This window comes from Lytechinus variegatus, chromosome 10 (genome assembly GCF_018143015.1).
Source record: "Lytechinus variegatus isolate NC3 chromosome 10, Lvar_3.0, whole genome shotgun sequence".
Lineage (NCBI taxonomy): Eukaryota > Metazoa > Echinodermata > Echinoidea > Temnopleuroida > Toxopneustidae > Lytechinus > Lytechinus variegatus.
The window spans coordinates 22,256,268-22,279,539 of NC_054749.1; the positions used below are offsets into that span (position 1 = coordinate 22,256,268).

A 23,272-nucleotide genomic window follows, 5' to 3' on the forward strand; every position below is an offset into this window, starting at 1 on the left:
TTAGTCCTGAAAACGGGGCATTCTATTATCCTATTATTCATGAAAAGTAGGTATTTTTTTGCTAAAGAAATATGCGAGCGCGAGTTGAAAATTTTCATATTCCACTCTGAAAAATTGACATTTTTGGCACGATTTTATACAAAAACGATTTGTACACTCGCTTGCTGATTTTTGTGTAACATTACAATCTTATTTTATCTTTGCACATCCGGAATTATTGGGAGGGGGGGCAAAACGATATGTTTGCCCCCCCCTAATATATTTTCTTGGTGGGGGATCGCCCCCCCCCCCCCCCGAGGATCGACACCTCTGTGTGTGTGTTTTAATCCCGTTCATTTTGGAGAGATTTTTAGGGTTTTAGGTTGTTTTTTTGGTGGCGCGGGGGGGGGGTAATCGTTAACAAACCAGACTTCCTCACCCCTCTATAGAAAAAACCGTCCCCAAGCCCCTGCAGGGGAATGAGGGGACTTTGGCACCACTAACCCCCCCCCCCCACACACACACACACTCACACTGGCAGTAAACTCCCGGACTATTGTAAAAAAAATAAATATTCCTATCATCATTGTGTTTTTCACATATGGCTGGCCCCAGCCCCAGTGGACGATAAATAATAATGATAATAATAATAATGATAATAATGATAATACTAAACTGAATAATAATAATCCTAATCATATACTGCACCATCGACTAATAAGAAATAATCTCCGAGGCACATTTTTATTTTATTACCCCAGCCCTAGCACAAGCAGCCTTCCATGTGGCACTTTGTACATTTCAGGGAATTAATCCTGCTTGGTACTGTTACCTCACCTGGGTAGAGCTCTGCACACTATAATTGGTATAATTTTTTTCGCTTCCAAGGATGGCTGGGATTCGAACCCACGTCTCTCCGATTGAGAGACAAGAGTCGTAACCACTCGAACACTTCGCCCCCACACGCCCTTCCCCCATTCCCATAAGCAGGGTATAATCGAATGTGATTTTATTTCTTCCCGCTCCCCCCCTCCCCCGGACCCCAAGCGAATTCAAGTTTGGCTCGCTGGTTTTGTTTTGGCCGAATTCGATTCCGACGTTGAATATAGCGAATAGTTTGAATAATAAATATTACGGCTGAGGTTGCCATCTTAAACAAGTGTCAGTTGCAAATGCTTACATGAATATAATTTAAGCTTATTTTTCATTTAAAAAATAAAATATAAGCAAATAATTTTTGTAAATATAATTAAATAAATATTTACAATCATGTAATTTAAACTACAATTTATCATATTATTAAAGTGATAATATTTTTATTTTTAATTAGCATCACTAAATCGGTAACATCAAAATTACTGAAATTACTAGTAGGTTATTTCAGTACATCATCTCGTACATATCATACGTACGGAAATAAATTATGTGCACGCAGGAATTACACACGCGATCGAGGTTACGGTATGTTGACATTTAGTTCAGCTCGGAGTGAAAGATCTTACGAAAATGGCTTCAGGGTCGACAGATTTGCGTTTCAAGCTCGACTCTCATCATCGTCGGAGTCACCACAAGCAGAATCGTCGACTGCCAAGCAGCGATGACTCCGATTTTACATTTACATCGCGGCGAAAGAGACGACGACGTGACCGCTACCATCATCAGTGGCAGTCGAAATCATTCGAAGATGAAATGGAGGAAGTGAAGAAGATTCACTCCGGTGTGTCTCAGATTCAACTTTTCACTGAAGAAGAATGCAGCGAGATCGAGGACAAAATCAACGAGGTTGTGGACATCGCCGCGAAGGGACTCTACCGAGATCATACAGTCGATCGAGCTCCCCTTCGCAACAAGTACTTTTTTGGAGAGGGCTACACTTACGGCTCGCAGCTGACCAAGAAGGGACCGGGACAGGAACGATTGTACCCGCGAGGTGAAGTGGATGACATACCGCAGTGGGTCCAGGACCTTGTCATCAGCAAGGTTGTTGAAGCAGGATTGATTCCTCATGGTGCGCATGCTTAGATTTTTAAAAAAATATTTTTTTCATAATGAACATGTACTTTTGATGTGTATCAGTCATGAAGAAAAATAATTTAAGTTAAAATGGCAACAAAAAACGTCTTTACAAAAAATTGACTAGACTAGTACTATAGATCATGTAGTCTAGTTACTCACTCTAAGGTACTTAGTCTTAATAATAGTTAGAACAGGCAGCTGTCTGTTTCGAGGAGTTTTTAAACTTTTTTTTCCTCGTACACAAGACAGCTCGCGATCGTGCAACCACCATTGGGGGTTTAACAATGCAATTTGCAAGTCCCCCAGCCCAATGGGGCTCATTGAATGTTATCTTTTTTTCATAAAAATTTATGAAAATATTAAACTGGACCAAAGCAAAGATTATTATTCTGTTTTGGCCCCGAAATGCACTAAAACAGGAAAAAAATAAACTCAAAAGGAGAAAAACAGTGACTTACAAATAGGCTGTCGTGCAACTCCCACTTCCCTGGTTTATCCGAACTCGAGCTGTCCGAACTTAATACATAAACATATGGCCACTGGTCTCTGTAATTGGTGAGTGAAGTCAACGGAGTTCAGGGGATCAACCAATATAACAGAGATCAAAGCTTTTGGTCTAAGTAATAGTATGATGGTACTCCTCAAATCTGTGCACCTGACAATTTGAGTTAAGATTTAACTTGAATTTCTCTTTTTTTCACAAAATCTTTCAGCTAACATAGACCCTACTGTTCCCTATAATATGTCAAGTCTGCCAAATATCCCATAAAAGTTTGAAAGAAATGTGTTATTTTCTTGGAAAAAAACCTTGGGAAGTCAATTTCAGATTAAACAAAAAAATGGTGCCCCTTTCAAGTAGATTGAAGCCTTTTCATCCCACTATTGTAGACTGTACATTTAAAAAAAATCTGTACCTTTTGGCTATTATATGTGTGTTTTGTATGATCTCGATCTTCTGCACATGGTATGTAAAGCTGGGAAAATCCCTTTCACAATTGGTCTTAAGATGTTTTATTTACATTAACAATGAAATGTATCCATATTTATTAACAGATTCCAGGCTATTAAGATATAACTCTTTTACCCCTGATATTTCACAATTTTGATGGCATTTCATTTTCACTATTTGTACATACATGTATATCCACAATGTATAATCCTATTGTGTATTTGAGTATGAGCTTGGTGTCAACCTCATAACAGTATGGAAACAAATTAACCTTTTTCACATGTGTTAAGAATTGCATATGAAGAACAACTCAAACAGATTTAGAATGTAAATGCCCTCATGACCTCATTGTATGTTATCAAAGAACTTGAAATATAGTACAGACTTCACAAGGCTCGTGATGATTTTGTAATTTCTAATTTCACTTCTCTGGTGTAGGATTCATCAACAGTGCTGTCATCAACGACTACCAGCCAGGAGGTTGCATCGTCTCTCATGTTGATCCAATCCACATCTTTGACAGGCCTATCATCTCGGTGTCGTTCCTCAGTGACTGTGCCCTAAGTTTTGGCTGCAAGTTCTCCTTCAGGCCGATCAGGGTGTCTAAACCCAAGGCCTGCATCCCCCTGCCCAGAGGATGTGTTATGACTCTCAGGTTAGTCTCTTCGATTTGTTTTCTCATTGCAATAATTTTATAGTTGACTGCAGGTGTAGGATAAATTTGACCACATTATTATGGATTGCCATTTGTCATTCACCAGGTAGAATTTGTTTCAATCCTTCATTGAAATCCCCCCCCTTCCCCCAAAAAGAAGAAGCATGTTATGAGAATGAGAACAATGGTACTGCAGTAAATTTTCAAAGAATTAATTAATAATAATAATAGCGGCATATTTACCCAGGGTAGCCACTTCAGTTCCAAAAACTGTTCTCCCAGCGGGCCCTGCTATTATTACCCCGGCTTTAGCACGGCTACCTTGATCTGGCGCTCGAGCATTCCAGGAATTTCTTCCTACCGGGTACCCATTCACCTCACCTGGGTTGAGTGCAGCACAATGTGGATAAATTTCTTGCTGAAGGAAATTCAATACTTTAACTTTTTGTAATTAATATTAACTAAGTAAGAGGCACATGTAGCCCAGCAATCCGTAGAGGTGGGTAAAGATTCATGTTTAGTCCGGATAAAATACACATAAATTTTGTCTACAGATAGTTAACTGACAGTGGTCTTTGAGCCTTCAGATTCTCATCAGCAAGTTGAAGCGACCTAATCTATTAAAAGACAACGCAGTAACATTGTTCTTCAGTTCAAAATAATTCATTTTTCCTGTCATTCTTAATTGATGCATCATGGAAGAGCAGCCATTAAAATCTAAAATGTATATGAATGTGAAAGTTTCTTTTAGATTCAGGATTCTGATATCTGATATAACTTAATCTAGGGGATCTTTTTTTGTTAGAATTACACATTCATGGTATGCATTCACTGTAAATCAGGTATTGAGCTATAAGCTGTCTAGTATGGAAGAAGAGGTTCCAAATAAGAATAATTTGTTCATAAAAATTTTGAACTATGAAGCAAAAATAAACTTTATCTAGATATTATTTCCTGAACATGAAAATGAGTGGGTACTTAAGAAAAGTGTCAAAGGGCTCAACTCTCAGTCCCTTACATGCTGCATGATGTAAGAATTAAGAGAATGATCTATCATATATTTCTGCAGTGGATATGCTGCCGATGAAGTCACCCATTGTATCAGACCACAAGATGTCACATCAAGGAGGGCTGTTATCATTCTCAGACGGTAAGCAAATCAAGTTGATATCAGTTGATGAAGTTATTATTAGATGTTAACAATCACCTGTTATTTTATTGTATATTTCTCTGTCATTTCAGTTCAAGTTATTTATGTAAATCAATCATACCTCAAAAGTAAAATGATACAATTATACTTAAACAAAAAAACCTTCAAACTTAGGATGTGATGTTGAAATTGGATAAATAGAAGTAAGAATAAAAATTGAAGTTGAAGTTTTCTTTTCCAGAGGCAATTATCATTAATTTCTTTTGTAATATTGTACAAATATGAAGTTTGTTCACAAGTCAATGGAAGTTGAACTTGTAGCAAAGGTCAATTACCTTCGTAAATATCATTGGGACATTGCAATGAGATTCAGTCTTTGCCTAGCTACTGGATTGAACACTCTTATGTGTCCTGATGCAAATCATTGTCCCTTTGCTGAGTATCAGTCTTTTCTGTTTCCTATCTGTATAGTTCCTTGGGGTAGTTCACTTATAGATTGGAAGACAGTTGACAATAATCCTTCTTGCTTTGGTTTGATTTGTTCTTGTTCTTTCCTTTTTATTCAAAATCATGCAGAGTTTTTCCAGAAGCTCCGAGACTGGAGCCTGTTAGCTTATCCTCTCCCAAACCTATATCATCATCATCCAGCAATGATGCTAAAAAACATGGACATGAAAAACATGATAAAAAGGATGAAAGGGCATCCTCATCTCATTCACGGCATCATCGGCATCATCACCACCACCATCACCATAGCAACCATGGGAAGGAGGATGCGGATGAGATCAAGGGTAAGGTTAAGTCCTCGATAGCAGTGGTTGGAACCGGAGATGGAGCAGCACCCTCAAATGGGGTTGAAAGTCATCCCAGCTGGCTGGAAGATGATGATGAGAAGAGAAAGGGTGCGTCCAGGAGGTCTCCAAGGAAAGGCTCATCCTTGAGGCGGTCACAGGGGGATGAGGCAAGTCACAGCCAAAGGAATGACAAAAACAAAAATGGACATAGTAGGCCTCGAAAGAGACCAGCAGAAGAGAGAGATGAGGATGATAGGGATGCTAGCATCGGACATCACCATGGCAACAAGAAAGTAAAGATCAACAGACATCCACCCATTGTTTGAATTCAAAGATTATTGAAAATGGAATTGAACTAACCCCAGTCAAGCAAGAGTTTAATGTGATGTTCAAAGTACCTATCTGAGTTTTATTTCCTGTTTAACAAGTTGGTACTGTGCATTATCTGAGAAAGGACAGATTTCTATTCATATTTAAATACTGCATGTATCTAAAAGTATGGGCTATTGACACGAGAAAGGCTAGTTGTTTTCCATAATTCATTTATTTCCAATGTATGAATGGACAACCAAAGCAAACTGTACCACCTACATTCAGATCTCCACAAAGAGGAATCTATAAAATTTACAAATGATCAGTGGTATTGGAACTTGTTATTTAATTTGCCATACACGAACAAAGGAAACTCATATTCATTTACAAAGGACTTCTTTCCATTCTTTTGGTTTTGAATAATATTGTTTTTAAATGACCATTAGATATTCATGAGATATAGTGCTCTGTCATGGCTTCATACATGTAGTTTAAATTTTATCTTGTAGAATCGTAGGATCCACTGACAATACAGTCCAGCCTTCATTTTTTCCAGACAATGAACACCATTGAAAAGGAAATTAAGAAATGAATCGGGAGCATGCATTAGAATAGATGCTTAAGAATATGAATTGGTATTCAGACCTTTGGATATTGTCTGTGACCCCAGACAGATTTCTTTGAGTTTAATTTTGATATTTTAAGTATAATATTTGTCACTGTTATGTTTATAGTCAATGGAGATTTTATATTTCTTCACCTTCAAATTGACAATCATGTAATTCACTGATATTCGTATTGATATTTGTGTTTGTAATGTATTAGAAAGAGGCCATATCCCACACTGGGTTCTTGTGAAATATACCAGGATAAACACTAAACTGACACCTCAAATGAGTGAGTTTTTTTAATGTATGTATTTACACGATAAATTTAGTGTGGAAGATGCAACCTGTTTTTAACACTTTACATACATGTATATGAAATATATATTAGTATTAACCGTATCTGACATCTGAGCAGGGCAACTTTAATACATTGTTGCCTGCATAAGACTGTGATCAAGTGGTCAGTCAATAACTTTCCACTTGTTTCACCACGGACATATTTATTGCCTGCTCAGGAAAGTCAATGAGAAAATGCGTGGAAATGAAGCGGGCAATAAGGCAGAGCTAACATCCACGTATTCTATGCATTTTTGTACGCATCGTTGAATTGTGCAGTGCTATGCGTCACAATGTTAAGTTGAGACAACACTGGATACTGCGTCCCCAGGCCAGGGACGCGTCGTTTCAATTATATCACAATGGTAAAGTTAAGAGGCCCAGTCTGCTCAACATGACAAAAATAGATTCCTATTTTTAAATTTTAAAATATCTGAATTTTGATGATTTTTGCTTTAGATATCTTATTTGGTTAATAATAGCAATATTGACTGGTCTGGGGGCAAAAGAACATATATCGCCCTCACTAAATTTATATAAATCTACCTAGGGCGATATATCATATTTCCCCGAGGCCAGTTAATATTGCTTTATTGTTTTTCATCAAATATGAACAAATTCTAGAAAAGTAGGATGTAACTCACTCATCAGATAGATCAAGATGGAATGAACTAGATCTCTTGAAAGGAAGTTAGTTATTGAATCATTTCTTTTCGTCTGAAGTATATTTTTCTTCTTTTTTTAAAATCTAACCCATATTTATAACATCTGAAATAAATGTGTATTGTGTGGAACATTTACCAACGAAGGAACCTTTACCAAGAATTGTTTTATCTATTATTTTGCTAACATCTAAACAACAGCAAAAAGATACTTTCATTGTGTGGCATGTTGAATATTCTTTTAGGCATTTTTGTCTTACAGCTTATATCAGTAACCTTGCTTCGCTCTTTAAATTATTTCAAGGACATTGAGGAGTGTAATCCATTTGAAGATCGAGTTGATAAACCTCTTTTTTGATGGAACTACTTGTGAAACCAGGTTTATGGTAGGCCTGCAGATTTTTTATTCAAATACCATACCTAACTTCATACTTCATTGCTTGTTCATTCAATATTTAAATCAAAATGGTGTATCATTGTACAGTAATGTAGCTCAGTTTGGGGTAATTGATATATCACTTTTGCCATCCAGGTACAGTGTATACACATTTTGTTCCACAATACTTTCTTTGACCTGTGATAACTTCTTTCAAGAGTATTTAATGTCATTGATTTTTGTTTGTGGATTAACAGAATATTCTCTAGTCTTCCTGCGTGCATTGTACAGTGTAAGCGCCTTCATGGTAGAAATACAATTTTACATGCATGAAACATAATGGCCTGCAGTGAACCATAATTATTCATTCAGCTATAGGACTGTATCTCACTTTTTGAAGAAAACTAAATATTGTACTCATTGAAATTTCACATGTATGCTAATTTTGTAATTAATGCAAACTTTGTATTTAACTGCTTATGATATTCAAAGATCAACACTTGCAGAAAAGGTATAGTCTATTTTACAATAATCATCTGAATAAGCAAGATGTCTGATGACTTCTTGTTTGTTTATATGTAGACCATCTAGAGACTGGAGAAAAGTTTCATCAAGTTGTAAAAAAAAAAGATTTTTAATGTGTGAATAATTGTAATCTATGTAATATCACGCATTTACAATGCCTTCATATGCCTATGGTCCTTTATAATCTTTTCATGCATGTACCTGTGCACCAATCTATGTAATGGGCTATGAACTTATTGTTATTTCTAAGGTATGAGCATTATTGTCTCTTTATTGTGATTCTCAGCATAATCATTTTTTAGCAAGTTTTCCATAATCCACTTAACTTGAAATATCACAGATCTTACTAGATTATGCTTATAGAAAGCAGATTTCCTGGTTTGTTTTTAGCTCTTTTCTTTGATTATTGCTCTTTGGACTACATAAGTTTGGCTTTAAATGGCTATTGTAGTGGTTTAGGAGAGGAATTAGTTGGTTTTTTGTCTCACCTGCGAAGCAAAGTGAGACTATAGGCGCCGCTTTTCCGACGGCGGCGACGGCGGCGGCGGCGTCAACATCAAATCTTAACCTGAGGTTAAGTTTTTGAAATGACATCATAACTTAGAAAGTATATGGACCTAGTTCATGAAACTTGGCCATAAGGTTAATCAAGTATTACTGAACATCCTATTAGAGTTTCATGTCACATGACCAAGGTCAAAGGTCATTTAGGGTCAATGAACTTAGACCATGTTGGAGGAATCAACATCGAAATCTTAACCTGTGGTTAAGTTTTTGAAATGTCATCATAACTTAGAAAATATATGGACCTAGTTCATGAAACTTGGACATAAGGTTAATCAAGTATCACTGAACATCCTGCATGAGTTTCACGTCACATGACCAAGGTCAAAGGTCATTTAGGGTCAATGAACTTTGGCCGAATTGGGGATATCTGTTGAATTCCCATCATAACTTTGAAAGTTTATGGATCTGATTCATGAAACTTGGACATAATAGTAATCAAGCATCACTGAAAATTTTGTGCAAGTTTCAGGTCTCATGATTAAGGTCAAAGGTCATTTAGGGTCAATGAACTTTGGCCGAATCGGGGGTATCTGTTGAATTACCATCATAACTTTGATAGTTTATTGGTCTAGTTCATTAAACTTGGACATTAGAGTAATCAAGTATCACTGAACATCCTGTGCACGTTTCAGGTCACATGACCAAGGTCAAAGGTCAATGAACTTTGGCCGAATTGGGTGTATCTGTTGAATTACCATCATAACTTTGAAAGTTTATGGATCTGATTCATGAAACTTGTACATAAGAGTAATCAAGTATCACTGAATATCCTGTTTGAGTTTCAGGTCACATGATCAAGGTCAAAGGTCATGTAAGGTCAATGAACTTTGGCCATGTTGGGTTTTTTTGGTGAATAACCATCATATCTCTGTAAGTTTATTGGTCTAGTTCATAAAAAGTGGACATAAGAGTAACCATGTATCACTGAACATCTTGTGCGAGTTAGAGTAGTATTCAAAGTCAGCACTGCTGCTATATTGAACCGCGTGATGCAGGTGAGACGGCCAGAGGCATTCCACTTGTGGTTTCATACTCATCAAATAAACACTTTTACTGCTATATAGTCCTCTATAGAAATAGAATAGTGTGCATCGATAAAGAATAGAAAATTAGAATAAGCTTACCCTTGCTTATAATATGTCTGATACTGATAATATGGAATTTAAACCCTTCAAGCTATTAAGATGTGTAATATAAATTTGATCTGGCAGTTATGCATGCAAATTGGATATGTAAACATGTCACTTAATATTCTTCTAATTTAAATGAGAGGAAAATAAGAAAGCAAATGTAGAGGAGCATATTTGGGACTTTGAGTATTCTCAGACTTCCCTGTTTCACTATTGTCAGCACTGGTACCAGCTCAACTTGAAACACTAGTTCAACATATAAACTTGAACTCAATTCTTAGGTCTCACAGACCCGGCACAGACCACAATTCTATTTTGTATCTAGACCACAGTATCCATATTTCTAAAAGCTTATTTTCAATGGCAAAGTACAAGATGACTGCTGCTGTTATTAAGCTACTGAAAGTCTGCTAATTGATTTGCTAGGAGCAATTTATTATTGATCGCATTTATTATTGATAATTGTTTAACAAACACACAACATAGAACAAGCCATCTGTTGATTATTTTCACCTGATTTGCCTGCTTGGTATGATAGAATAAGTAATTATACTTACGTTATATGAATATTGATGTAAAGCAATAGACATATGGATGAGTTTTATATGTTTTAATACGAGAATGAAGCAAGTATGAAAGTGTTTCATGATATATAAAGATTAAAATGTTATTGCTTATCAGATGAGATTTAAATCTTAAAGATTTAGATTTCTAGATGCCTGTTTCTTGTTCATTTTGAATTGTATTTTCACATTGTATATTTTCATATTATCATCAAAGCAAGAAATATGTTTGTCATTATGTGTTTGAGAAGCTATGAAGTTTTGAAGCAAAGCTTTTATTCAAAGACACCATTAAAGAAAGTCTTTATTAGTTTAAATTGTGACGTGTATTGTTCATTTTGTTTAAATTTCGTTCTAAACTGCATGTTTTAAAGTGTAATAAATATTTCTCTTTGATAGGTGCACGCTGACCTCATATTCTGACCATGCTATGACAAAGGGGGGTAGCTCTGTTTTTCCCCCTTAGACCTGATAGAGGGCCTCATGAAACAGATATCGAAGTCACGATCCCTTAACATGGTTTAATAGGAATCTAACTGAAATCAAAAGATGTTTTTCCAAACCATAAGAAATCTAGTCAAGTGAAAGACTGAACAAAATCAATAATGTAATAATAAAGTTATTAAATCTTAAGTTGTAAAGATATGTAATAACCATAGGTAGGGTATAGGAAGGAAAAATCCTTTTGCCCCAATACACCTGAAAAAATGGTAAAACTATCACACTTTATTTCTATTTATTAATAGATGTTACCTATATTTTATTTTTTAATTACTGCCCTAATAGAATTTTTACTTCGAGAATATCATAATTTTCAGACAATTCACGGTCATGACAAATAGGGGAATTGTCCTTACGCAATTATTGACTGCTTGTCACAATTCATCTACTTGCCAGGTATAGCCAATATTTACAAAATTTTAGTGGTATCAATTTTGAACAGTCATAACTTATATTCCTGGTCAGACTTCTTTCAAATGTCACCATTCTGTTTTGGATCCGCCCCTGTAAACAATATAACTAAGGTTGGGGTTTCTCAAGAATTCAATGGACTGTATTTAGGGGATCGGAATCGAAACCAATTTTTCCAAGGAGTACAAAAAATATCAGTTACTCAATATATTGTAAAATTGCGATAGCATATCCAGTTTTCTTTTGCAACAAAATATATTGATCAGTGGTAGTGCAAACACTTTTTTTTGCTTTGCTTTTCTAACAAATCAATCTCCCCCCCCCCCCCCCCGAAAAGTCGATCCGCCCCTAGTATGGAGTGAGTTAATCCCGGAGTTAATAGAGTGAAAATTGAATTATCATTTGCAAACCGTTTTCAACAGGCTTTAGGTGTAACTAATATCACAGGACCTTGTAGTCGTTAAGGCCCCGAAGTCCTCCGCCAGGCAGTATGCATACTCGGGGAGAGTGGTGGTATTAACTATATGTTGGGGGTTCGGGGCCCTGGGTTATGGGTGAGCCTATGTATTGCAATTTGGTTTTGATTTCTGTAATATTACAATCGATGTAAATCACATAAAGATACTCATGTTTGAAAAAAAAACAGTTGATGAAAATAAACAATGGGGGCAAGTCCCATTTAAAACTGAAAGTAGAGAAAAGGTTGATTGGGGGACTAGGAGAACAGAAGGCGCAGCTGATCTATATCATTGATAGGAGGTGAGGGTGAAGGTCGATCACAGAGGTTGATGATTTTTTTTTAAAGATGTTTTATCGTTTTTCTCTCAAATTGAATTCATACAGTACAGCTCACAAAGTAACAATAAGTAAAAATAATTCGAACAAATTACTTAAACTCTTCTACATTATGCACATCATGTAATATTATCCGGGATATTATTCAAAGACACTGTAATCGTATCAGATAAGGTGTGACTTGATACTCACAAATATCTGAGAAAAAACTTAGGAGAGGGTTCTACCCGGGGTTCTACCTGAAACATAGAGATGTATAAGTCTCTATGACCTGAAATTGGTCGATGGGTCGATCCAATCCGGCGAGCTCGCGAGGGCAGCCCGCAATTTTTGGCCCTCTGCGGTCAAAAGTATACAGGTTGTAGCGGTTTCTTTGAAAATTGATCATCCTTTTTGATTCCCAAATTAAAATTGTATTTACCACTATGGCAGGAGAAAATAAAGAAAATGTTGACGTTGACACTGAAGCAGAAATGGAGGAATTTGCAATGCATTTCGAGGTAAATCGTTTGGATTCATTTAAAGACTGGCCATTCCAAGAAGATTGTTCATGTGTTCCACAAAAGGTAAGCAGCCAGTGCAAATGTTAATATGGACGACTCGAATTCTCTACCGTATGCAGGCCGGCGCTCTCCCGCTTGCAGTTGAGGCGCGGCCGCAGAGGAGCTGCTCCGGTGTAGAAACTTTACAGATGTTAGGGTCAGTGACATTCAGTCGGCTAGCCTAATTATTAGGAATAACCATCATTTCTGGGGATTTATTAACATTTCTGACATTTACTTTCATGTTTAGTATGATGAAAAGCTGTAATTTTGGTAATGAAATCTGACACTTGACAGTGTAATAAAATCAGGAATTTTTTGCCATTTGTTCCCACTTCCCAGGCCCCAATTCCCCAAGGCCAAGCTTGAAGCCCAAGCAGAACAAGAGAAAATAAGCCAAACATATATGGTATTGTCAGGCCTGGGTAGTGTGACCTTAATTCGCATGTTACCTAATTTTGCGCACAGTCCAATAGACTATCTAATTAATAATAATAATAATATCTTGAAAAACTTGCATCACCAACGGCCAACACAACAGAAAAAGTGACCCAAAATTACTCGGTATGCATGGCCATGGCATTGAAGGTTAAGTCTCTCAAATTGTGAAAATAATGGCAAAAAACTGCGAATTTTGTTAGCTTTTGCTCCTGCTCCGAGAAAATCTGATCTTTTCGACAAGCATTTTTATAAAGAAATCGCCAGTTTGCAAGCAGGGGTCTCCAAACAAATAAGTAAAATGTGATACCAAGAGGCACGATACCATTCGAGTTTATAGCATTTAAATCTCCATAGATCTGATATATTATCTTACCTTTGTCTGCTTGATTTCTTTTCAAAAGGCAATCTTTGCAAAACGATCATGCGCAAATCATAAGGTCACACTTTCTTTATGGCACTTTTTCAGGAGAGGGCCTGGCACACTAGTCGATTGACCAGGAATTTTGAGATTGCAGTACGAGCAAAACCCTTGACCTACATGTACATTATTATTCCGTCAAGCAAACATTTTGACTTTGGGATCTTGCCTTCCGTCTTGTATTTATGATTTTAATTTATTTTGTGTGAACTGTGAGAAATTTTTTATTGAGAATCAACTTTATGATAATTTTTAAAATGTAAACAAATTATGGCCACCCCATCATAGATCTACTTACTACTTCTTACATGTACTTACTTCCAACATTGCCAACTTTACAGTATTTCCCCACACAGAGAGTAGATCTAGAAACAGAGAACAAGGTTATAAATATCATAACCTTGTTCATTGAATGAGTGCCCAAGACCACACAATATTCTCATAAAAATCCCATACTAATCTATACTTTATAGTTCTTTTAGGTCTAACAAATACACATACCTAGATCTGCAGAATATAAAGATGTTAAACTTTTGCTGAATTCATTTTCTTTTTTACAAAATCAGCTTCTGATCGCGCACCCCTCTTTGACTTTGCATACAATATTTTGGCCATTTAATTCTTGAAATGGTATCATAAAAACTAATAATGTGTGTTTCATCGTTAACTGGCGCTGCCCCCACTGATGAGCTATCTTTATCATTTACCATATTTTTTTTGGGGGGGAATACAACGAATTTGAGAGTGTGTTCTTGACCATTTAATCTTTCAATTTAACTCAAGTTCCCTTGCCCTTTGGAAGGATGTTGCAAAGTTTGAGTGTATGAAATTATATCTGATTACATGTATATACATGTATGATGCGTGCGTTCGGTAATACAAGGCTGGTCGCTAATACAATAACTCACTACAGACCTTTTGGTTCTGTATACATGTGTAGGTTATAACTTTCAAACAAGTGAATGGATCTATCATTGACTTTGAGTCACATTACTAGTATTCAAGTTATCCATATCACTTATCATTTTGCACCAGTTTCGAGTCCCATGATCACTATCAAAGGGCATGGCCAATAAACTTACTATGAATGTTGTTTTATGATAATAGTAATGATAAAATAATATGGTCATTAGAGTGCAGTGACAGTTGGTATATATATGTACATGTATCATTATTACCCACAGCTAGCAGCTGTAGCTGAGGCACCATATAATAATAATAATAGCTGGATTTATGTACGTGTAGCGCTTTTTGCCTGAAGATACAAAACGCTTGCTATTATTACCCCGGCTTTAGCTCGAGCTACCATCACCGGCGCTCAGTGCATGCAAGGAATTAATCCTGCCGGGTACCCAACTACCCATTCACCTCACCTGGATCGAGTGCAGCACGTTGTGGATAGATTTCTTGCTGGAGGAAAACACGACATGGCTAGGATTTGATCCCACGAATAGTAAGCAAGGACGGATCCAAGTTTCCAAAGGGTTACGACTCTCGTCTTTCAATCAGAGGAAGGTGGGTTCAAATCCCGGTCATGACATGTTTTCCTTCAGCAAGAACTTTACCCACCTGGTGCTCATGTACGTGCTGCACTCGACCCTGGTGAGGTGAATGGGTACCTGGTAAGATGTATTATTGATGCTTTAGCGCCAATATGGCGGCTCAGCCATGGCCGCGGTATAACATGATAACAGAAAGTGCCGTTGAGTATATGCACGCAGTTAGTATAAAATTATAATTGGACAATTATTAGTAATATTAATAAAAGCCTTCAAAGAATATAATATTTGTGAATAATTTTTCACCTTAAAGGGGAAGTTCACCCTGACAAAAGGCTATTGTAAAAATAGCAGAAATAAAAGGAAAATATTGGTGAATGTTTCAGGAAAATTCATAAAAGATTCCAAAAGTTATTAGAATTTTCATTTTTTGATTTGTGACATCATATGCGAGCATCTTCCCATGTACATGTATCATGAATTTAACCAATGATTTAAATATTTAAATGTCATTTTCTCAAAAAATTGAAAATGGATTTATTATACATGTACTGTACCTTCAGTATATCAACAGACAAATTATTTCACACCCACCCCTGAAAGAATATTTGCAGCCATGAACCATTTAAAATTACATGAACTGGGGTATACAATTTGATTTATATTACATAATAAACCAATGGCCTGGGGTCTATAAGGGGTTTACTAAGCCCCAGTGCAATCCAGGAGCATAGCCCCATGCGGGGGTCAAAAAGGCAGTATACCCTGAAGCTTGAAGCTCATTTTAGAAATTTTAACCCATAAGTACTGTACTATTTCAGATATATTGAGGACAGGCGGTGGGGGGGGGCATGAATGGGTCTGTGGTGATTTTTCCCACATTTTTTTTGTTCTCACTTGAAAGTTCAGAAATCGTAACATCCTCCTGATTTTTAGTCATTTTGAAAGTTCAGTGATCCTGATAAAATCATTATTCAGAACAGTTGACGACAAGAACACACTTGTCGAAACGTCAAGATTGGGTGGTCCTTTTCAGGACCAACACTTGCCCAAGAAAGATAACTGGTGTACCATGAAACCTACTACACTATTCTTCTTCGCCATGGAAACCTTCAGAAATTATTACAGTTGGCTGGTTTTTAATCACAAAGTTAGCATATGAAACAGGCCTTGTATTTAACCAGAGGAAATTTTATATCAGCATGTGATGTAACTGGTCTTGCATTCTCAGACATTTGTGATATTATTTTTCTTTCTTTCTAGCTTGCTGAAGCAGGATTCTATCACATACCTAGTGAGCAAGAACCAGATGCTGTCAGATGTTTTATGTGTCAAAAGGAGCTTGATGGTTGGGAACCAGATGATGATCCAATGTAAGTTTTAGTTATGCATGTATTATATAAACTATAGTGCTCTCAAGTTGAATAAATCGTCAAAAGTAATCACTTCAGGAAAAAAATTGGAGTCCCACTAAGGTTTACTAATGAAACATCTCGAGGTATTACAATTACTGACCCAAGAGTCTATTAGCAATGATATACGAATATACATGAATATGATATCATAAAATATAAATTTGAACTAGTTGCAAGAAATCAAGGAAAATTTTCAACATCAAACATGAATTGCTACATGTGTGGATGGTAGGAGGTCTTTCTCACATATACACATTACACATCAAAACTAAGCCACATCTGAATTGATCTTCTTCTTCAGATTTCACTGTGAAATATCTGCATCTTGTAATTTTTGGCCCCAACCCAATGGAATTACCTATCTATGAATGCACATGTTTGAGTTAGTTTACAATGTAAAGCATGCACTATGAGATGGTTAAAGATATAAGGAATCTAACCAATCATTTAGGTTGTAGCATCCATCATGCAGTAACTTGCAGTTATTGTTACATCACAAAGGCAGGGCTCCTGAAAATATATGCAATCAGGGGCCTGTTGCATAAAACTTTTTACCTGAGAAAACTGGTAAAAAATGAAAACTAAGGTTAGTCTGATTTCTGCCATTGACTTTAACACAGGGCAAAAACAACCTGAGTTTATTCAGGTAAAAAGTTTTATGCAATGGGCCCCAGGTGGCACATAAATTCACATAAAATGTCATAACTATGGTGACTTTATACTTCCTGCTCACTTTAGCATATAAACATATACCCCCCAAAAGTACAGATATTATTGGTATATCCACCGGTTGTGGGCTTGTGGCCATATAACAAATTACGCATTTGGTTTGAGGAGAGTGGATGTGAGCAATCAGAAACCTTTTGTGTGACCCATTTCATATACAGGATTATCTTCAACTGATATCGCTCAAAGGTGGTTTACATAGAAGATTTTCCACTGTAAATCGTGGATAGTGAAGAAATTGAAGGGTGTATTATTAGACTAATAATATTAGTAAATTAAAATGTGTGTTCTTAGTGAGAATTGAATGAAGGGATGTGGAAGGGTCGAGGTGTAGCGGTTCTATCACCTTGTATTCAGAGGGTCGTGTGTTCGAATCCCACCATGGCCTTGTTTCCTTTGGCAAGGCGTCAATCCACAATTTGCCACTCTCATCCCAGGTGTTAAATGGGTACCTGGTAGGATGCGAAAGCCTATGTAGTAAAAAAAATGCCTTGAAATTGAGTCTTGAAACTCTTGTTGGAATGCTCCCCAGGGAGTGAAGAAGTGGCATACATTGTATGCAGGTATGCCAGAATCCGATGACCTGGGTAATAACTAATTAGTAATAACATATCTGTAAAGCGCTTTATTAGATACCTCGTTCCGATGTATTAAACGCTATAAAAAACGTATTTCCATTATCCCCTTTACATTGAACATATTTATTATATACCATTTACTCTGTGTATTGTAACCATGTATTTTTCTCCTTTCTGTTGAAGGAGTGAGCATCGAAAGCATGCACCCAAGTGTAATTTTCTGAAGCACTGGAAACCAGAAGAAGAGTACACCGTTGCTGACTTTGTTAAGAGCATATCAGAACGCCAACAAGCAAAAATGGTAAGAAAACAATATTTTAGAGGGGGAGGGGGAAGTTGGTAGAGTACTGAATTATCCTGTGCTGTTTTTTCATAGTTAATAGAGATAATCTTTCTATGATATCTGATTGGTTAAAAGGATTTTTTTAAACTCCAAAGGCAGTTGTCATGTCATATGATTGAATAAGAAATTATATATAAAGGCCTGGTCACACCGCCCGAGCGTTGTTGGAGCGGTTGTGGAGCGGAGAGAAAAAATCATCACTGCTCGCTACCGTTCACCATTTTCGATTTTAATTGTTTTTTTCTTTTTTTTCGATTTTTTTCCCCAATTTTGTGATCGAAATTTGACCCTTTTTCCCTACCGCTCCAACAACAAGTAATGTGTAACAACACTGTAAATGGAGAAGATTGACCATCCTAGAAATCAAAGATTCACAGCCTGTCATAAAATCCAATGTATTACATATTGAATTTAAAAAAGAAGAAACGTGCACCTGTAATTTTTACCGACCTGCCAATTTTGTTTGGTCAGTTGCTGTACAAATCTTAGTATTTCATTGAGTAGGACTTCTTTCGTGAACCTTTTTTTATGATTGAATGTCTGACTTCTGTTGCTTCACTCACTTACGCACAGGGAGTTGCAATTGATTCCAACAAAATAAATAAATCAAACAAAAAGTATCAGAATTTTGTATTAATTGAAAGCATGTGTCATCTATGAAAAGTATAGTTCCTCTTCTCGATATTGTTGTTGATGTATACAGATAATGTACAAATAATGCCTTGCACATGTAGGTTTGTTTCAAAATTTATAAGATGTTTCCCTTTTATTGATTGCAAAGTTATACTGTTGAATTGCATTGAATTGTATTTTGTACTATAGGTCATTTCGAATTAGGGTAGGAAATAAGTTTTATTTTTTAGATGCTTTTTTTCTTTTCCACATTGGGGCTATTGCAGAATTTTGGGCTATTTCTTTCATTTGAAGGTCTACTTTTTAGGGTATAAAGTAATAATCTTGAACTTTGTTTGGAACAGATCTTTGGGCGACTGTAGAATGAATGGTCGCCCCAAAGCATGCATTTTGGGGGGGAATTTTGGGGCAATTGGGCTGTTATGAGGGTAAAATCACCTGGGCACTCTCATGTATTTCTGACGCTGTTTAGAGTACTGGTAAGCTGTCTGATCTTGACGCATACTTTGTTACTTTTTTGTATGTAGAGTCACTATTACATGTATACCCGGGGGCCGTTTCATAAAGCTGTTTGTAAGTTAAGAGCGACTTTAAGAACGACTGGTGAACCCTTCTTATGCGCTAAACCATCGCCAATTCAATATACCATTTACTACAAGAAAGGATCACCAGTCGCTCTTAACTTATGAACAGCTTTATGAAACACCCACCAGGTACTAGTAATTAAATGTCATGTATGATTTGCATTTACTTTTTCCACAGAAACGTCTGCTAGAGACAAAGACAAAAGAATTCCAGAAACAAGCTGCAGAAGTCCGGAAACAGATGGAACTGCTAAAATGAAATGCACCAAAGGCTCCTTTACATTTCAAAGTGAACGTTTTGCTTCATATTACACAAATACATGTGTACCAGGCTCTGAGAAAGTATAGTGGGAATAATTCATGTGAGGTTGGACTGGCATGCAAGTACTATTTTTATTTTCCAAGAAAATGTAATAATATTGTCAATCCAACAGAGGATGAATAATTCCCATTTTTCAAAAGAAACACCTGTGTATTTGTTTTATATCCCTATTTGAACAATAAATCTTGTCCCGTTTGTCTGTTTCCCCATTCTGAACCAAATTCACTCAGCCACTGCAGAATCTATCAGTCTCTGCGCCACTACACCGCAGGGGGTAAGGGTTTTCCAACTTAACTAGAGACAACTCGCTGTTTGCTGTGCCCAAGGTTCAGCTTTAGCCCCATAAAGTTTTTTACACAAAATATAGTGGACATATATTTTTTTGTCACATAAGCATCAACTGACCAATCACCTAATTAGAATACTCATGATATGAGAAATAATGACACTTTTAAGAATTGGGGGAGACCAAGAAATGACGTAAAATTTTAGAGAATGAAATATTTTTGACTGAAACATTTTAATTTTAATAATTGATATAAGTAACTGACTGAGATACCAAACAATAAAATACCCCAAAGCAATGTGATACATTTGTAAATCATCCCCCCCCAAGGCCCTAAAGATTCTTCTATAAAAAAATAATTTTTCATATATCTCACCAAAGAACATGCAATTTGAATTTTGGAAATGGACAACGCTGATCAGAGGTGCATAACAGTTGACCACATTCAAATCAAAGGAATATTATACCCAAGATGAGCCACTTCACACTGTTTTATGTTTTTTTTTACTTTATTCAAAGTATAATGTTCATATTTCTGATTTTGCAAACAAACTTTACAGGAAAACTTGAATAGATTTTTCAAACACTTTCTGTATAAAACATGAGCTTTCATGGTGAAGCTGAATCTCTCGGATTCTTTGCCAAATCAAGCAAAAGAATCTCTGTGATTTGAATAGATGGTACACCTTAATTGGTCAAGTACCAAAGATGTAGTTAGATTACATGGATTTCTCTCACATCTCCAAAAGTTTGGTGGACTTCAGCAAATTGTAATCTACTTCCAAAGAAATCTCAAGATAGAATGACTTATGGCGACCGCACACCTTGCGATTGGTCTGCGACCCGATTTCAGAATAAAATGTAATATTGAGACTTGGAATATCTTACTGTATAATGTTCTAAATCATCATACGAATACCTATGTTCAAATCTGTGACTATGCAATCATTCTTCTTAGAATAAAAGCAATTTTAATATCTAGTCGTAATGACGTCATAGCAGTCGTAAGATTGGCTACAATTTGAAACTAATTTGGCCTTTACTCCAAAATAAAGGCTTGCAATCTTTCAAAATGGTTCTATTAGTATTCTTTCAATTAATTTTAACCTCAAATAAAATGATATGTTCCATTCACATTTTCAGAAAATGAGCAAAATGCGATTTGTTCTAAAATCGGATCGCGAACACTCGTAAGGTGTGCGGTGGCCTTTAAAATCTGTCTCTGACTATACGTGGAGTATTAAAGAGCAAGAGATCAAAAAATAGATTTGTTTTATCGAGTTCCTAGCAATCAACTGTATTTCATTTAGAATATTGTTTTCCTGTCATCTGATTGTAAACTGATTTGTAATAACTTGACACTTGTTTTTATAACTGGGAGGTTTGTGTGTGTGTGGGGGGAGGTAATTATTTGTATATTTTACGTGTATATACTGATATGTTATGTGTCTTGGAATTATGTAATTTTAAATGATAGGGGGGGGTAATTGATTGAATCTTTCACATGTACATGCATATGAAACAGGATATAGAATGTATGTTATTTGAAATGATTATTATTATTGTACAGTGTATATTTTTAACATTATTTCTAAGCTTCTTTCAAGTTTCAAATCTTGACAACATACCAATACTTACATCATATGGTTATTCACAGACAAGTTAATAAATGCACCTAGGACTCGCTTTTGACTTGTTATTATTTCCACTCTATTGTACAGTCACAAACATAAACATATTTTATATATATATCTATATATACATGTATAAATTTTGTACAAATTCAATGGCTTTGAGAAATGTACAATTTACATTTCGGATAGATTTGTTGATTCTTGGATGTATTCACCATCATGGTACATGTATAAATATGATCAGAATGTTTAAGAGTAAAGGCACAGATTATGAATAGTTTGGATTGTGAAGAGTCACATCTCTCATGTTGCAGCAATAGGGAGTTTTCGATTTGCGCGTCGACTAGCGGACTGCGACGAAAGTACGTCATAATAGTCTGCTTTGTGTTGATGGTATACAAAGTCAGTCGAGCACATGATTGGAAGACACTGAGCATGTGCAAGCCATTCCTGACACGTCAACTTCATGATGACGACCATGGATTTCGCTCAGATCATGCTCGTTCGAAATGTAGTAAACAAGCAATCAAATCCTTGCCCATTGATTGAAGCCACGTGGTGATTTATTCCAGCGGTTCTGTATACCGTAAACACAAAGCAGACTATTATGACGCACTTTCGTCGCAGTCCACTAGTCGACGTGCAAATCGAAAACTCGCTAATATTAACAAAACTAATTCTAGACTGATCAAAGCTATAATTATGCAGTTTTAAGTGACTTGCTATTGTTGAAGTTACTGCTGTGTAACACTTTTTTGTCATTATCGCTATTTTTTGTATGACAGATGGGAAGTTGTATACCATGTATAGCACTTTCATTCAACAGGTCTATTTGTAATACCACCTGTTGATTTTTAATGTGTTTTTTTCCTGGCATAAATGTAAATAAGTAAATAAATAAGTAGAAACAATTTCACTTGTATTCAACAGAGTATTGCATGTTGTTTTCATCCTTTATTGGTAACCCAAAGGTTGTGAAATTGAATTTATAAGAGAATACATCAAGCTTATCAACCGAAAGTAAAATATTACACCATGCTACTTTCAATGATTATGACATCAATGGCGCCTTTTTGGGGTTATCTGTTATTTTCTTTGAATGAAATAGTGGTAAAAAAGCAAATAAACACCTCTTGGCATTACTTTTTCTTTATCATTTTTTATGCTTGTATGGCAATTGGACCCTATTATATGAAACTTAAAATTGATAGTAACTCTGCCATCAATATTAAGTACTATGGATGGTAACAAAGAAAAACGTTTCAATTAAAATCAAGTGAAAATAACCATAAATGCCACATATTACAACATCAACAAAGGAAAAATCATTCTGCTATTGAGATGTAGACAATTCCTCAAAGTACAAGTTCTGGCCTATCACAGAAACGGCACAAGTCCAAGATACATGCTTCTTAAAAATCCAGTGGCGTATGATTGAAACTATTTCAGTGAAGGGCCTTACGTGTCCACTTCTTTGCTGAAAAAAATAAATTCATATTTCACTCCTTTTTTTCTCACAGGA

The 23,272-nt window shown here is 36.1% G+C and overlaps 2 protein-coding genes across 2 annotated transcripts; both read left to right on the forward strand.

Annotated features, from left to right (window-relative positions):
- Positions 1–1,401: 1,401 nt before the first annotated feature.
- On the forward strand, positions 1,402–6,332 carry LOC121422479 (RNA demethylase ALKBH5-like). Its single transcript, XM_041617553.1, has 4 exons — positions 1,402–1,987; positions 3,383–3,599; positions 4,669–4,749; positions 5,326–6,332. Exons 1-4 carry the CDS (start codon positions 1,486–1,488, stop codon positions 5,867–5,869), a joined length of 1,344 nt encoding a protein of 447 aa, XP_041473487.1. The 5' UTR covers positions 1,402–1,485; the 3' UTR covers positions 5,870–6,332.
- A 6,342-nt stretch (positions 6,333–12,674) lies between these two features.
- On the forward strand, positions 12,675–20,290 carry LOC121422313 (baculoviral IAP repeat-containing protein 5-like). Its single transcript, XM_041617267.1, has 4 exons — positions 12,675–12,895; positions 16,493–16,602; positions 18,132–18,249; positions 19,687–20,290. The coding sequence occupies exons 1-4, from the start codon at positions 12,755–12,757 to the stop codon at positions 19,765–19,767; spliced, it is 450 nt and encodes a 149-aa protein (XP_041473201.1). The 5' UTR covers positions 12,675–12,754; the 3' UTR covers positions 19,768–20,290.
- The last annotated feature ends 2,982 nt before the right edge of the window (positions 20,291–23,272 follow it).